At 47.8% G+C, this 17,998-nt stretch overlaps 1 protein-coding gene and 1 non-coding gene across 2 annotated transcripts in view; both read left to right on the top strand.

Moving 5' to 3' along the window:
* LOC119923895 (olfactory receptor 14A16-like) overlaps positions 1-17,131 on the top strand; it is a 35,999-nt gene extending 18,868 nt beyond the window's left edge. The window contains 4 exon segments of the mRNA XM_038743077.1: positions 6,057-6,112; positions 7,970-8,028; positions 14,554-14,681; positions 17,065-17,131. Coding sequence (XP_038599005.1) covers positions 6,057-6,112; positions 7,970-8,028; positions 14,554-14,681; positions 17,065-17,131 — 310 coding nt within the window.
* LOC119923904 lies at positions 13,032-13,169 on the top strand. Its single transcript, XR_005449000.1, has one exon. It is a non-coding gene; the product is annotated as a small nucleolar RNA SNORA7 (small nucleolar RNA).
* Positions 17,132-17,998: the final 867 nt, after the last annotated feature.

Genomic DNA, 17,998 nt, shown 5'->3' with positions numbered 1-17,998 from the left:
TCTCCCCTTCCTCATCCACCTCCATCCTAGCTAACGTGTCCAGCTGGGGCCCCACTGCACAGTGTAAGCATTATGTTGTGGTCACTTCAGCCAAGAGTGTGTCCTGGATGTCAGAAATGTTTCTGGTGAGAAATGACAGGGAGGGAATGAGAGAGTGTGATTGCTTCTAGACCACGAGCACTCTCATCAACTCCTCCATGCAGGAACCTTGTGTGAACACGATGGAGGTAAGAGATTCAATCCCTTCCCTCCTGGACTTACCAGTCTGCTGGGCTAGACTGATCCAAAAGAATTTACAGCTAGGGGGAAATAAGAATGGAAAGCTGGATGCACAGCTTAATAAGTGCTTAGTAATGTGAATCTATGGGTAGGGAAGTGCAATGAGCAGTTGTGAATGTGTAAATGCAGAGTAGATATCTGGCCTGAATCAGCATGGGGAAAATAAACATCAATCTGGGCAAGTCTGAGGGGAGAGGGAGATTCGGGAAGAAAGAAGGATCTAAGCCATGTGTTGGAAAAGGGAAGGTCCTTTTTCATTCATTCATTCATTCATTCATTCATTCATTCAATCGTGTTTATTGAGCGCTTACTGTGTGCAGAGCACTGTACTAAGTGCTTGGACAACAAAACAAAACAAGTAGACAGGTGACAATACCATCAGAATAAATAGAATTATAGCTAAATACACATCATTAATAAAATAGAGTAATAAATATGTACAAACATGTACAAGTGCTGTGGGGAGGGGAAGGGGATTGAGCAGCGGGCAGATGGGGAGATGGGGAGGGGAGGAGGAGGAGAGGAAAAGGGAGAAGATCTATTTCCAGGGGCTGGAGGGTAGTCAGTGAAGAGGGAAGGGAAACACGGAAGAGAACACTGGTCAAAAGCCTTGAAGCTAGTGGCAATGAGTTGATTGGAGTCAACCAGGCTTCAGTCTGTTTCATTTTCTTCTGAGAACCACAATCAGATTGGTTGTTTTGGCGGCTCTGTGTGTATCCAAGGTGGGGCAGGGGAGGCAGTGAGCAAACCTTGGCTGGCGGAGGGCTGGAGGGGAGGAGGAGAAGGGAATCTTCTCCCAACACTTCCCGGGGAAAAAGGGTGTCTGGGCCCAGGGAGAGGCAAAAAGCAGTGGTAGTAGTGAGGGAACCTGGGTTCTTATCCTGACTCTGCCATTCATTCCTTCATTCATTCATTTACTCAATTGTATTGATTGAGTGCTTACTGTGTACAGAGCACTGTACTAAGCGCTTGGAAAGTAAAATTTGGCAACAGATAGGGACAATCCCTACCCAACAACCGGCTCAGGGACCTAGGTTCTAATCCTGGCTCTGCCCCTTGTCTGCTGTGTGATGTCGGACAATAATAGTAATAATAATGATGGCATTTATTAAGCGCTTACTACGTGCAAAGCACTGTTCTAAGCGCTGGGGAGGTTACAAGGAGATCAGGTTGTCCCATGGGGGGCTCAGTCTTAATCCCCATTTTACAGATGAGGGAACTGAGGCCCAGAGAACTTAAGTGACTGGCCCAAAGTTACACAGCTGACAATTGGTAGAGCCGGGATTTGAACTCATGACCCCTGACTCCAAAGCCCAGGCTCTTTCCACTGAGCCATGCTGCTGTACACATCACCTTGCTTCCCTGTGCCTCAGATACTGCATCTCTAAAATGGGAATTAAGAGTGAGTCTCACATGGTAGAAAGCCTTGAAGAAAATTGTGAGGTATTTTTTCATGTGAAAAGATACATGGTGCCAGTGAAGGGTTTGGAGGAGAGATGTTTGAACGCTTTGCTTTTTCTTATGCTATCATGTCATCTCTGACCAATAGCGAATGAATGGACATATCTCTCCAGGAATGCCCCATTCTCCAACTGCAAATGTTCTGGTAGTTCATCCATAGAGTTTACTTGGAAAAATACAGAAGTGGTTTACCATTGTCTTCTTCCCTGCAGTAAACTTGAGTCTCCTCCTCGACTCTCTTCCATGACACTGCTCCCCAGCACAGGGAAGTTTTGAATGCAGAGCACTGTACTAAGCGCTTGGGAAGTACAAGTCGGCAACATACAGAGACGGTCCCTATCCAACAATGGGCTCACAGTCTTGAAGGGGGAGACAGACAGCAAAACAAAACATGTAGACAGGTGTCAAAATCACCAGAATAAATAGAATTAATGCTATATGCACATCATTAATAAAATAAACAGAATAGTAAATATGTACACGTTAAATAGAGTAATAAATCTGTACTATATGTATATGTATATATATATGTATATATATATACATCACCTTGTATCACCTTATATATATATACAAGTGCTGTGAGGATGGGAAGGAGGTAGGGTGGTGGGGGGGGATGGGGAGGAGGAGAGGAAAAAGGGGGCTCAGTCTGGGAAGGCCTCCTGGAGGAGGTGAGCTCTCAGTAGGGCTTTGAAGGGAGGAAGAAGGCTAGCTTGGTGGATGTGTGGAGGGAGGGCATTCCAGGCCAGAGGAAGGACGTGGGCCGGGGGTCGACGGCGGGAGAGGCTAGAACGAGGTACAGTTAGGAGGTTAGCGGCAGAGGAGTGGAGGATGCGGGCTGGGCTGTAGAAGGAAAGTAGGGAGGTGAGGTAGGAGGGGGCAAGGTGATGGAGAGCCTTGAAGCTGAGAGTGAGGAGTTTTTGCTTGATTCGTAGGCTGACAGGCCGCCACACTGCAGATTTTTGAGGAGGGGAGTAACATGCCCAGAGCGTTTCTGCACAAATATGATCCGAGCAGCAGAGTGAAGTATAGACTGAAGTGGGGAGAAACAGAAGGATGGGAGATCAGAGAGGAGGCTGATGTGGTAGTCCAGTTGGGATAGATTGAGAGACTGAACCAGTAAGGCAGCATTTTGGATGGAGAGGAAAGGGCAGATCTTGGCGATGTTGTGGAGGTGAGACCAGCAGGTTTTGGTGACGGATTGGATGTGTGGGGTGAACGAGAGAGCTGAGTCGAGGATGACACCAAGGTTGCGGGCTTGTGAGACGGGAAGGGTGGTAGTGCTGTCTACAGTGATGGGAAATTCAGGGAGAGGGCAGGGTTTGGGAGGGAAGATAAGGAGTTCAGTCTTGGACATATTGAGTTTTAGATCGCGGGCAGACATCCAGATGGAGATTTCCTGAAGGCAGGAGGAGAAACCAACCGTGGAGGGAGGGAGAGAGCAGGGGCAGAGATGTAGATTTGGGTGTCATCAGCGTAGAGATGATAGTTGAAGCCATGGGAGTGAATGGGTTCACTAAGGGAGTGAGTGTAGATATAGAACAGAAGGGGACCAAGAACAGACCCTTGAGGATCCCCTACAGTAAGGGGATGGGAGGGGGAGGAGGAGCCCACAGAGGAGACTGAGAATGAACGGCCGGAGAGATAAGAGGAGAACCAGGAGAGGACGGAGCCTGTCAAGCCAAGGTTGGATAGCGTGTTGAGGAGAAGGGGGTGGTCCACAGTGTCGAAGGCAGCTGAGAGGTCGAGGAGGATTAGGATAGAGTAGGTTCACTTAGTACAGTGCTCTGCACACAGTGAGTATTCAGTGAACACCATGGAATGAGCTATTGCTTGATGTGTTCATATCCCTACATGTATCAATACTATTGAACTCTATAGGTGATCAATGAATACAACTGCTGTATTTATTAAAAGGGGAGTCAATCATATTTATTGATCACTTACAGTGTGTAGAACGTTGTACTAAGTGCTTGGGAGGATGCGATATGATATAATTTGTAGGAGTGTTACCTGCTCAAAAGGAACTTACAGCCTGGAGGGAATGCCAATGTTTCCAAAATGAAGTTCCCCTTTTCCTTTCCAGGGAGTCAGCATCATCTCCCAGAAATGACCAACATCTCCACGGTGACTGAATTCCTCCTCCTGGGGTTCTCTGACATCCGGGAGCTGCAGCTGCTCCATGCCACACTGTTCCTCCTGGTCTACCTAGTAGCCCTTCTGGGGAATCTCCTCATTATTGCTGTCACCACCGTCGACCAGCGTCTCCACACCCCCATGTACTTCTTTCTCAAGAACTTGTCCTTCATAGACCTCTGCTACATTTCTACCACGGTACCCAAATCCATTGTCAGCTCCTTGTCCAGTGACAGCTCCATCTCCTTTCTGGGTTGTGTCTCGCAGCTCTTCCTGGTGGTCCTGCTTGCCGCTTCAGAGTTATTTGTCCTCACTGCAATGTCTTATGACCGCTATGCCGCCATCTGCTCCCCCTTGCGCTATGTGCTCATCATGAACAAAACAGCTTGTATGCGCATGGCAGCAGTGTCATGGCTCAGTGGGGGTCTGCTTGGAGTCTTGTTTTCAGCTTCTACTTTCTCCCAGACCTTTTGTGGATCCAGTGCTGTCCAGCAGTTCTTCTGTGACGTCCCCCCTCTACTGAAGATCTCCTGCTCTGAAGTCCACATTGCCATTGATGTGAGTGTGGCTGCAGCATTCGTCTTGGACGCCCTCTGCTTCACTAGCGTCACCCTCTCCTACATCTTCATCTTCTCAGCCATGCTGAGGATGCCGTTCTCTGAGGGCCGAACCAAAGCCTTCTCCACCTGCCTGCCCCATCTCACTGTCTTCATCATTTTTGTCTTTACCGCAGCATGTGCCTATCTCAAACCACCTGCAGACTCGCCCTCAGCTCTGGATCTACTGGTTTCCATGTCCTACACCATGGTGCCCCCCACTGTGAACCCTCTCATTTACAGCCTGAGGAACAGGGACCTGAAGGCTGCCCTGGGCAGGATCCTAAAGGGGACATTACCCCAGCATCCGTGCTGGGACAAAATGCCTGTGTCCATGTACCAGTAATCCCCTACCCTCCCTTAAAGGAGGAATTGCCATTGGACATATCCATATATATCCCACTGAACCCAAAGAAGAGGTCTGGATATTCAGGAGTTTTCAAGGTCTGGGAGGTTGGTTGATAAGATTAGGTCATGAGTGACAATGCATTCCCTAGGAGGCCTCATGGCTAAATGGCATGTGAATGGGTGTCACATGATGACCTGAGTTAATAATAATAATAATGATGGCATTTATTAAGCGCATACATTGTGCAAAGCACTGTCCTAAGCGCTGGGGAGATTTCAAGGTGATCAGGTTGTCCCACGTGGGGTTCACAGTCTTAATCCCCATTTTACAGACGAGTTCTAATCCCAGCTCGGCCACTGGCCTGCTGTGTGATCTGGCATTAGTTCTTACCATTCCAGGGCTCTCACTTCCTCTTACACTCTGAGCCCTTGTTGGACAGGAAACATGTCTGATTGGATTGTAATTTCACTTTTGGCCTGTAAACCCATTGTGGGCACGCACTGAATCTACCAACTCCGTTGTATTGTAGTCTTCAAAGTGCTTACTACAATGTTCTGTGCACAGTAAACAAACAACAAATACATTCGATCGATAGAATTATTTCGTTACTGCTTCATCATGTGGCACAGACGTGGACACAGAAATTGTTAACACCTGATAATAAAAATGATAAGAATCATAATAGTGGTGTTTGAAAGGGGACAGAGACATTCACTGTTGGAACTCTAGTTTCCAGAACCCAAGTTATTAAATCATCACATCAGGAGGAGCCATTTCCATCCTATTCTTCTTCAAGCCAGGAATTTATCCTTCCCATCATCCCATTCCCAAAACCCCAGTCCCCTGCCCCACCCCACTCAGCCTGGGGGAGAATCATAGGACAGATTCAGAGGAATGACTTGCTGTGTCTAGCTTTGCAATCAGAAGGTGTCAGAAAATGAAATTATTCAGTTGACTGAATGAGAAGCTGATTGACTAAGGTTGTATATGAGGTGAAGCTGAAACCACCCACAGTTGTTGTAATTTGTCATTAATGTTAGAAACAGTGGGGATGTTGCGATGCAGATGCTGTTGTTTCCATGGAAACCCTGGGGTGCAGCACCATTGCTGCAGGTTTAGGGACTGGGCCTTTATCTCCGCAGGACCTCAGGGACCTCTCAGGCAGAGGTTTTTGGCATCGGCCAGGACACGAGGTCCCACAAGCGTTGATCCCCCAGGGATTCCCCACGGCGCAGTGGCAGCTTTATCTTTGGGGAGGGGGACTCGCGGGATAACATCTCCCTGCCCAGAGGTGATCAGAGAGGGGCTGAGGGTACCATGGTGTCCCTTCCTTCATAGCCAGCTGCACCCAAGAACTGGACTGGAGAGAGGACCATCCCAAGCCAGCCGAGGTCACAGCCCTCCAGCCCTACGCTGCCCCAGTGAGTGTGACTGGGGGGTGGTGGAGCAAGAGGGAGAAACCATGATGGGGTTGCCAGAGATGGAGCCATTCTGTGGAAGTGCTCCCACATGGAGCCAGTTTCGGGATTTGGGGCAGGGCTACATCCCCGGGGGGGGGGGCAGGTGGGCTCTCAGGAGAAGCAGCATGGCTCAGTGGAAAGAGCACGGGCTTTGGAGTCAGAGGTCATGGGTTCAAATCCCAGCTCCACCGGTTGTCAGCTGTGTGACTTTGGGCAAGTCACTTAACTTCTCTGTGCCTCAGTTACCTCATCTGTAAAATGGGGATTAAGAATGTGAGCCCCACGTGGGACTCCCTTCTCTCCTTCTACAGCCCAGCCCACACCCTCTGCTCCTCTGCCACTCATCTCCTCACTGTGCCTCGTTCTCGCCCATCCCACCGTCGACCCCCAGCCCACGTCCTCCCCCTGGCCTGGAATGCCCTCCCTCCCCACATCCACCAAGCTAGCTCTCTTCCTCACTTCAAAGACCTACTGAGAGCTCACCTCCTCCAGGAGGCCTTCCCAGATTGAGCCCCCTCCTTCCTCTCCCCCTCCCCCACTCCCCATCCCCCCCAACTTACCTCCTTCCCCTCTCCACAGTACCTGTATATATGTATATATGTTTGTACATATTTATTACTCTATTTATTTTACTTGTACATATTTATTCTATTTATTTTATTTTGTTAATATGTTTTGTTTTGTTGTCTGTATCCCCCTTCTAGACTGTGAGCCCACTATCGGGTAGGGACCATCTCTATATGTTGCCAACTTGTACTTCCCAAGCACTTAGTACAGTGCTCTGCACACAATAAGCGCTCAATAAATACGATTGAATAAATGACTGAATGAATGGGACAACCTGATCACCTTGTAACCTCTCCAGTGCTTAGAACATTGGTTTGCACATAGTAAGCACTAAATAAGTACTATTATTATTATTATTATTACTACGTATTTGACATTTCAGTGGTCCCAACCATCACTTATCTCCCCTTCCTCAACCATCTCTATCCAGCTAACATGGAAGTCGCTTCCTGGCTGGGGCCCTGCTGCACAGCAGCAGCACTTCGGCCAGGAGTTTGTCCTGGACGTCAGAAAATGTTTCTGGAGAGAAGTGACAGGGAGGGAATTAGAGAATGTGATTGTTTCTAGACCAAGAGCACCATCATCAACTCCTCCATGCAGGAATATTGGGTGAACACAATGGAGGTAAGAGATTCATTCCCTTCCCTCCTGGACTTACCGGCCTGCTGGGCTAGACTGATCCAAAAGGATTTACAGCTAGGGGGAAATAAGAATGGAAAGGTGGATGCACAGCTTAACAAGTGCTTAGTAATGTGAATCTACAGGTACGGAAGTGCCATGAGCAGTTGTGAATGTATAAATGCAGAGGTTGTATCTGGCCTGATTCGGCATGGGGAGAAGAAACATCAATCTGGGCAAATTTGAAGGGAGAGGGAGATTCGGGAAGAAAGAAGGATCCGAGCCATGTGTTGGAGAAGGGAATGTCGTTAGTCTTAGATTAGTCTTAGATGCTGTCTGCTTCATTTACATCATCCTCTCCTATGTCTTCATCTTCTCAGCCGTGCTGAGGATGCCATCCTCCGAGGGCCGAACCAAAGCCTTCTCCACCTGCCTGCCCCATCTCACTGTCATCATCATTTTTGTCTTTACCGCAGTATTTGCCTATCTCAAACCACCTTCAGACTCTCCCTCCGCTCTGGATCTGGTGGTTTCCATGATCTACAGTGTGGTGCCCCCCACTGTGAACCCCCTTATCTACAGCCTGAGGAACAGGGAGCTGAAGGCTGCCCTGGGCAGGATCCTAAAGGGGACATTCCCCCAGCATCCGTTCTGGGACAAAATGTCTGTGTCCATGTACCCATAATCCCCTACCCCCCTTAAAAGAGGAATTGCCCTTCAACATATCCAAATATATCACTGACCCAGAGTCCCAAAAATCAAGTCTGAATATTCAGGATTTGTCAAGGTCTGGGCAGTTGGCTGATAAGATTAGGTCGTGAGTGACAATGCATTCCCTAGGAAGCCTCATGGCTAAATGGCACGTGAATGCGTGTCACATGACCTGAGTTAATAATAATAATAATAATAATAATAATATTGATGGCATTTATTAAGCACATACTATGCGGAAAGCACTGTTCTAAGTGCTGGGGAGGTTACAAAGTGATCAAGTTGTCCCACCTGGGGCTCACAGTCTTAATCCCTATTTTACAGACAAGTTCTAATCCCAGCTCAGCCACTGGCCTGCTGTGAGACCTGGCATTAGTGTCTTACCATTCCAGGGCTCTCACTTTCTCTTACACTCTGAGCCCTTTTGGGACAGGAAACGTGTCTGATTGGATTGTAATTTCATCTTTGGGCTGTAAACCCATTGTGGGCACGGATTGAATCTATCAACTCTATTGTATTGTACTCTTCAAAGTGCTTACTATGATGTTCTGTGCACAGTGAACACACAACAAATACATTCGATGGATAGAATTAATTTGTTTCTGCTTCATCACGTGGCATGGACATGGACACAGAAATTGTTAACACCAGATAATAAAAATGATAATAATCATAATAATGGTGTTTGAAAGGGGAACAGAGACATTCACTGTTGGAACTCTAGTTTCCAGAACCCAGGTTATTAAATCATCACATCAGGAGGAGCCATTTCCATCCTATTCTTCCTCAAGCCAGGAATTTCTCCTTCCCATCATCCCATTCCCAAAACCCCAGTCCCCTGCCCCACCCCACTCAGCCTGGGGGAGAATCATAGGATGGATTCAGAGGAATGTCTTGCTCTATCTAGCTTTGCAATCAGAAGGTGTCAGAAAATGAATCTGTTCAACTGACTGATTGAATGAGAAGGTCATTGACTAAAGATGTATATGAGGTGAGGCTGAAACCACCCACAGTTGCTGTAGATTGTCAATAACATTAGAAACACTTGGGATATTGGGATGCAGATACTGTTGTTTCCATGGAAATCCTGGGGTACAGCAACATTGTTGCAGCTTTGGGGACTGGGCCTTTATCTCTGCAGGACCTCAGGGATCTCTCAGGCAGAGGATTTTGGCATTGGCCAGGACACAAAGTCCCACCTGAGTTGATCTTCCTGGTATTCCCCACGGTGCAGTGGCAGCTTTATCTTTGGGGAGGGGGACTCGCTGAATAACATCTCCCTGCCCAGAGGTGATCAGAGAGGGGCTGAGGGTGCCATGCTGTCCCTTCCTTCATAGCCAGCTGCACCCAAGAACTGGACTGGAGAGAGGACCATCCCTAGCCCGCTGAGGTCAGAGCCCCCCAGCCCTATGCTGCCCTAGTGCATGTGGCCGGGGGGTATTGGAGGGGGAGGGAGAAACCATGATGGAGATGCAGGAGATGGAGCCATTCTGGGGAAGTGCTCCCACACGGAGCCAGTTTCAGACTTTGGGGCAGGGCTTCATCCCCTGAGGGGCAGGTGGGCTTTCAGGAAGGTATGTATTTGATAGTGCAGTGACCCCAACCATCACTCATCTCCCCTTCTTCATCCACCCCCATTCAGCTAACATGGAAGCCACTTGCCTGGCTGGGGCCCTGCAGGACAATGTCATCACTTCAGCCAGGAGTTTGTCCTGGACGTCAGAATAAGTTTCTGGTGAGAAATGACAGGGAGGGAATGAGAGAATGTGATTGCTTTCTAGACCACTAGCACTATCATCAACTCCTCCATGCAGGAATGTTGGGTGAACACAATGGAGGTAAGAGATTCAATCCCTTCCCTCCTGGATTTCCAGTCTGCTGGGCTAGACTGATCCAAAAGAATTTACAGCTAGGGGGAAATAAGAATGGAAAGGTGGATGCACAGTTTAGTAAGTGCTTAGTAATGTGACTTTATAGCTAAGGAAGTGCAATGAGCAGTTGTGAATGTATAAATGCAGAGATGGTATCTGGCCTGAATCGCATGGGGAGTAGAAACATCAATCTGGGCAAATTTGAAGGGATAGGGAGGTTCGGGAAGAAAGAAGGATCTAAGCCATGTGTTGGAGAAGGGACTGTCCATTTTCATTCATTCAGTTGCATTTATTGAGCACTTACTGTGCGCAGAGCAGGGTACTAACCGCTTGGGAAGTTCAAATCGGCAACATATAGAGAAGGTCCCTACCCAGTAACGGGTTCACAATCTAGAAGTGGGAGACAGACAACAAAAGAAAACAAGTAGACAGGGGGCAATACCATCAGAATAAATAGAATTATAGCTAAATACACATCATTAATAAAATGAATAGAGTAATAAATATGTCCAAAATACACAAGTGCTGAGGGGAGGGGAAGGGGATAGGGTGGAGGGGGGGGATGGGGAGGGGAGGAGGAGGAGAGGAAAAGGGAGAAGATCTATTTCCAAGGGCTAGAGGGTAGTTGGTGAAGAGGGAAGGGAAACACGGAGGAGAACACCAGTCAAAAGCCTTGAAGCTAGTGGTTGTAGTAGTAGTCCAATCAAGCTAGTTGATTGGAGTCAACCAGACTTCAGTCTGTTTCATTTTCCTCTGAGAACCACAGTCAGATTTGTTGTGTCGGTGGCTGTGTGTGTATCCAAGGTGGGGCAGGGAAGGGAGTGAGCAAACCTTGGCTGGCGGAGGTCTGGAAGGGAGGAGGAGAAGGGAATTTTCTCCCATCACCTTCCTGGGAAAAAGTGTGTCTGGGCCCAAGGAGAGGCAAATAGTAGTGTTAATAGTAAGGAGACATGGGTTGTAATCCCGACTCTACCATTCATTCTTTCATTCAACCGATCGTATTGATTGAGTGCTTACTGTGTGCAGAACACTGTACTAAGAGCTTGGAAAGTATAATTTGGAAAAGTGCAACCGGCTCGGGGACCTAGCTTCTAATCCTGACTCTGCCTCTTGTCTACTGTGTGACATCGGGCAAATCATTTTGCCTCTCTGTGCCTCAGATACCGCATCTGTAAAATGGGAATTTAGAGTGAGTCTCACATGGAAGAAAGCCTTGAAGATAATTGTGAGGTGTTTTTGTTTCATGTGAAAAGATAGATGGTGCCAGTGAAGGGTTTGGAGGAGAGATGTTTGTGCTCTTTGTCTTTTCTTTTGCTATCGTGTCGTGTCTGACCTATAGGGAATGAATGGACAAATCTCTCTTGGAACGCCCCATTCTCCAACTGCAAATGTTGTGGTAGTTTACCCATACAGTTTTCTTGGTAAAAATACAAAAGTGGTTTACCATTTCCTTCTTCCCTGCAGTAAACCTGAGTCTCCTCCTCAACTCTCTCCCATGACACTGCTGCCCAGTACAGGGGAGCTTTGACTTGTAGCAGATTGCCTTCCACCTGCTAGCCACTGCCCAAGCTGGGAATGGAACAGGTATGCCTCTGCTTAACCATCCGTCTGGTAGCCAAGACTGGCAGAGTACTGGAAACTCTCCAGGTATGATACTGATTTGGGGGAGTGATGCTTTAGCCAATATTTAAATGAACAAATCAGTGGCTAAATAGGTGTGGGTTTGTGTGACTATGTGTGTTTATGTGTATGTAACCACAGTCAGTTTAAGCAAGTGTGTGTGTGTGTGTGTGTGTGTGTGTGTGTGTGTGTGTGTGTGTGTGTGTCTGAGCGGCTGGCTGGGACCCAGCAGCACAGCGTCAGCATTATGCTGTGGTCCCATTGGACATAAGTGGGTCCTGGATGTCAGAAAATGTTTCTGGTGGGAAGTGAGAGGGAGGGAATGAGAGAGTGTGATTGGTTCTAGACCACCAGCACTATCATCAATTACTCCATGCAGAAATGTCAGGTGAACACAATGCAGGTAAGAGATTCAATCCCTTCCCTCCTGGATTTGCCAGTCTGCTGGGCAAGACTGATCCAAAATAATTTACAGCTAGGGGGAAATAAGCGTGAAAATCTGAATGCACAGCTTAATAAGTTCTTACATAGTAATGTGACTCTATATGTAGGGAAGAGCTATGAGCACTTCTGAATGTGTAAATGCAGAGGTGGCATCTGGGCTGATTCAGCATGGGGAGAAGAAACATCAATCTGGGCAAGTTTGGAGGGAGAGGGAGATTCGGGCAGAAGAAAGGATCTGAGCCATGTGTTGGAGAAGGGAATGTCCTTGGAGAGGCACAGGGAGCAGATCTGTTTCCAAGGGCTGGAGGGGAGTTGGTGAAGACGGAAAGGAAACACGGAGGAGAACACGGGTAAAAAGCCTTACAGCTAATGGCAAGGAGTTGATTGAAGTCAACTAAACTTAATTCGAATTCATTTTCCTCTAAGAACCACAATCAGATTTGTGTGCCCAGGGTGGGGCAGGGGAGGCAGTGAACAAACCTTGGCTGGAGGAGGTCTGGAGGGGAGGAGCAGAAGGGAATCTTCTCCCATCACCTCCCAGGGAAAATGGGTGCCTGGGCCCAGGGAGAGGCAAAGTATAGTGGTAGTAGTAAGGGGACCTCGGTTCTAGTCCTGACTCTGCTACTAATTTATTCATTCATTCAATTGTATTTATTTAGCGCTTACCATGTGCAGAGAACCGTACTAAGCACATCGAAAGTACAATTTGGCAACAGGTAGAGACAATCCCTACCCACCAATGAGCTCAGGGACCTGGATTCTAATACTGGCTCTGCCCCTTGATTGCTGGGTGATCTTGGGCAAGGCACTTTGCTTCTCTGTGCCTCAAATACTGCATCTGTAAAATGGGAATGAAGACTGAGCCCTAAGTGCTCAGTAAATACCATTGCTTGATTCACTGATGGGTACATACCCCTGCCCCCTCAAAGGATCACACCTGGAGAGTTTCCAGTACTCTACCAGTCTCAGTCAAGGAAGGGAGAGTGAAGCAGAGGGATACCCATTCCATTCCTAGCTTGGGCAGTGGCTAGCGAGTGGAAGGCAATCTGCTGCCAGTCAAAACGCACCTGTTCTGGGCAGCAGTGGCAGGGGAGAGAGTCGAGGGTGGAGACTCAGGTTTACTGGGTGGAAGAAAGCAATGGTAAACCACTTCTCTATTTTTACCAAGAAAACTCTACGGATACAATACCAGAATGCTTGCAGATGGAGGTGGGGTATTCTGGGAGAGAAGCTTCCACGGAGTCACTATGGGTCGGAGGCGAATCGACAGCATAAGTCAAGACACGCCAGACCACTGCACATATAAATACTATTGAACACTACAAGTGAAAAATAAACAGATTGATTTAATAATAATGATGATGGTATTCGGTAAGCGCTCACTATATGTGAAGCACTGTTCTAAGCGCTGGCAAGCTCCAAAAGGAATTAGTGTTGATTATGTCATCGATGCTATCCTTCCATTGTATTTATTAAGCATTTATGGTATGCAGAGTCTACCCACCAGACTGTTACCTCTTGGTGGGCAGGAAAGTAGCTGCCAACTCCGTTGGATTGAACTCTCCCAAGCACTTAGTACAGAGCTATTCAGTAAATACCATTGAGCTATTGATTGATGTCTTCATACCCCTGCATGTATCAATACTGTTGAACACTATTGGTGATCAATGAATAAAAATGCTTTATTCATTAAAATGGGAATCAATCATATCTATTGATCACTTGCAGTGTGTAGAGTACTGTACTAATTGCTTGAGAGGGTACAATATGCTATAATTTGTAGAAGTGTTACCTGTCCAAAAGGAACTTGCAGTCTGGAGGGAATGCCAATGCTTCTAAATTGAAGTTCCCCTCTTCCTTTCCAGGGAGTCAGCATCATCTCCCAGAAATGACCAACAACTCCACTGTGACTGATTTCTTCCTCCTGGGGTTCTCTGACATCCGGGAGCTGCAGCTGGTCTATGCCATGCTGTTCCTCCTTGTCTACCTGATGGCCCTTCTGGGGAATCTCCTCATTGTTGCTGTCACCACCCTCGACCAGCGTCTCCACACCCCCATGTACTTCTTTCTCAAGAATCTGTCCTTCATAGACCTCTGCTACATTTCTACCACGGTCCCCAAATCCATTGTCAACTCCTTGACCAGTGACAGCTCCATCTCCTTTCTGGGTTGTGTCTCGCAGCTCTTCCTAGTGTTCTTGTTTGCTGCTTCAGAGTTTTATGTCCTCACTTCAATGTCTTATGACCGCTATGCCGCCATCTGCTCCCCCTTGCGTTATGAGCTCATCATGAACAAAACAGCCTGTGTGCACTTAGTAACAGCATCATGGCTCAGTGGGGGTCTGTTTGGAGTCCGGCTTTCAGCTTCTACCTTCTCCCTGAACTTTTGTGGGTCCAATACTGTCCAGCAGCTCTTCTGTGATGTCCCCCCCTCTGCTGAAGATCTCCTGCTCTGAGGACCACATTGCCATAGATGTGAGTGTGGCTACTGTGATAGTCTTAGATGGCATCTACTTTTTTTTCGTCATCTTCTCCTATGTCCACATCTTCTCAGCCGTTCTGAGGATGCCGTCCTCCAAGGGCCGAACCAAAGCCTTCTCCACCTGCCTGCCCCATCTCACTGTCATCATCATTTTTCTCTTTACCGCAGCATTTGCCTATCTCAAACCACCTTCAGACTTGCCCTCGGCTCTGGATCTGCTGGTTTCCATGTTCTACACTGTGGTGCCCCCCACTCTGAACTCCCTTATCTACAGTCTGAGGAACAGGGACCTGAAGGGTCCTAAATGGGAAATTCCCCCAGCATCCATTCTGGGATAAACTGTCTGTGTTCATGTACTAATAATCCCCTATGACCTCTTTGAAAGAGGAATTGCCTTTAGACATATGCATAGATATCACTGACTCAGAGTCCCAAAAAAACAAGTCGGGATATTAAGGATTTGTCAAGGTCTGGGAGGTTGGCTGATAAGACTAGGTCATGAGTGGCAATGTATTCATTCCCTAGGAGGCCTCATGGCTCAGTGGCATGTGAATGGATGTCACGTGACCTGAGTTCTAATTCCAGCTCGGCCACTGGCCAGCTGTGTGAGCTGGCGTTAGTGTCTTACCATTCCTGTGCTCCTGGGCTCTCACTTCCTCTTACTTGCTGAGCCCCTGTGGGATGGGAAAAATGCCTATTTGGATTGTAATTTCATCTTTGGACACTGTGGGCACGAATTGTATCTACCAACTCCATTGTATTGTACTCTGCAGAGCGCTTAGTACAATGTAAGGCACACAGTAAACACTCAACAAGCATCGTGGCTCAGTGGAAAGAGCAGGGGCTTTGGAGTCAGAGGTCATGGGTTCAAATCCCGGCTCCGCCAACTGTCAGCTCTGTGACTTTGGGCAAGTCACTTCACTTCTCTGGGCCTCAGTTACTTTACCTGTAAAATTGGAAGTAAGACTGTGAGCCCCACCTGGGACAACCTGATCACCTTGTAACCTCCCCAGTGCTTAGAACAGTGCTTTGCACATAGTAAGCGCTTAACAAAAACCACCATTATTATCATTATTACTAAAAATACCATTGATCGATTGAATTATTTATCATCAGGTGGCACAGACTTCGACACAGAAATTGTTAATACCAAATAATAAAAATAATAGTGATAATGGTGTTTGAAAAGAGATAGAGACATTCACTGATGGAACTCCATTCATTCAATCGTATTTATTGAGCACTTACTGTGTGCAGAACACTGGACTAAGCACTTGGGGAGTACAAGTCAGCAACATATAGAGACGGTCCCTACCCAACAACGGGCTCACGGTCTAGAAGGGGGAGACAGACAACATGTAGACAGGTGTCAAAATCATCAGAACAAATAGAATTAAAGCTATATGCACATCATTAACAAAATAAATAGAATAGTAAATATGTATAATTAAAATTAATAGAGTAATAAATCTGTACAAATATATACAAGTGCTGTGGGGAGAGGAAGGAGGTAGGGCTGGGGGGGTGATGGGGAGGAGGAGAGGAAAAAGGGGGCTCAGTCTGGGAAGGCCTCCTAGAGGAGGTGAGCTTTCAGTAGGGCTTTGAAGGGGGGAAGAGAGCTACTTTGGGGGATATGTGGTGGGAGGGCATTCCAGTCCGGAGGAAGGACGTGGGCCGGGGGTCGATAGCGGGACAGGTGAGAACGATGCACAGCGAGGAGGTTAGCGGCAGAGGAGCAGAGGTTGCGGGCTGGGCCATAGAAGGAGAGAAGGAGGGTGAGGTAGAAGGGGGCGAGGTGAAGGAGAGCCTTGTTTCCGAGTGTTAGGATTTTTTGCATAATTCATAGTTTGACAGGCAACCACTATGAGATTTTTCAGGAGGGGAGTGACATGCCTAGAGTGTTTCTGTACAAAGAAAATCCGGGCAGCAGAGTGAAGTATAGACTGAACCAGGGAGAGACAGGAGGATGGGAGATCAGAAAGGAGGCTGGTGCAGTAATCCAGTCAGGATAGGATGAGAGATTGAACCAGCAAGGCAGTGGTTTGGAAGTCTAGTTTCCAGAACCCAGGTTAGTAAATCATCACAACAGGAGGAGCCATTTCCATCTTATTCTTCCTCAAGCAAGGAATCTCTCCTTCCCATCCCCCCATTCGCGAAGCCTCAGTCCCCTGCCCCACCCCACTCAGCCTGGGGGAGGATCAGAGGATGGATTCACAGGAATCTCTTGGTCTTTCGAGCTTTGAAATCAGAAGATGTCAGAAAATGAAATCTATCAACTGACTGACTAAATGAGAAGCTGACCATCTAAGGTGGTATGTGAGATGAAGCTGAAACCACTCACAGTTGATGTAGATTGTCAGTAACATTAGAAACAGTTGGGATGTTGGGATGCAGATGGTGTTGTTTCCATGGGAACGCTGGAGTGCGGCACCATTGCTGCAGCTTTAGAGCCTTGTCCTTTATCCCTAAAGAACCTCAGAGACCTCACAGGCAGAGGATTTTGGCGTTGGCCAGGACACGCGGTCCCACCTGAGTTGATCCTCCAGGGGTTCCCCAGGGAGCAGTGGCTGTTTCATCTATGGGGATGGGGGACTCTCTGAAGAACATCTCCCTGCCCACAGGAGATAAGAGAGGGGCTGAGGGTGTCACGCTGTCCCTTCCTTCATAGCCAGCTGCACCCACAAACTGGAGTGGAGGGAGGAGCATCCCAACCCGGTGAAGGTCAGAGCCCTACAGCCTTACACTGCCCCAGTGAGTGTGACCGGAGGGTGTTGGAGGTGGAGGGAGAGACCATGATGGGGATGCGAGAGGTGGAGCCATTGAGGGGAAATGCTCACGCATGGGGCCATTGTCGGACTTTGGGTCAGGGCTACATCCTCATAAGGGTGGGTGGGTTTTCAGGAGGGTAAGTATTTGACAGTGCAGTGGCCCCAACCATCACTCATCTCCCCTTCCTCATTCACCTCCTTCCAGCTAACATGTCTGGCTGGGGCCCCGCTGCACGGTGTCAGCATTATGTTGTGGTCACTTCGGCCAAGACTGTGTCCTGGATGTCAGAAAATGTTTCTGGTGAGAAATGACAGGGAGGGAATGAGAGAGTGTGATTGGTTCTAGACCATCAGCACTCTCATCAACTCCTCCATGTAGGAACGTTGTGTGAACATGATGGAGGTAAGATATTTAATCCCTTCCCTCCTGAACTTACCGGTCTGCTGGGCTAGACCGATCCAAAAGAATTTACAGCTAGGGGGAAATAAGAATGGAAAGCTGGATGCACAGCTTAATAAGTGCTGAGTAATGTGAATCTATGGGTAGGGAAGTGCAATGAGCAGTTGTTAATGTGTAAATGCAGAGGAGGTGTCTGGCTTGAATCGGCATAGGGAAAATAAACATCAATCTGGGCAA

This window comes from Tachyglossus aculeatus, unplaced genomic scaffold, assembly GCF_015852505.1.
Source record: "Tachyglossus aculeatus isolate mTacAcu1 unplaced genomic scaffold, mTacAcu1.pri scaffold_67_arrow_ctg1, whole genome shotgun sequence".
Lineage (NCBI taxonomy): Eukaryota > Metazoa > Chordata > Mammalia > Monotremata > Tachyglossidae > Tachyglossus > Tachyglossus aculeatus.
The sequence above is the reverse complement of the archived record's forward strand: the minus strand, read 5'-3'. Positions and strand labels throughout refer to the sequence as shown.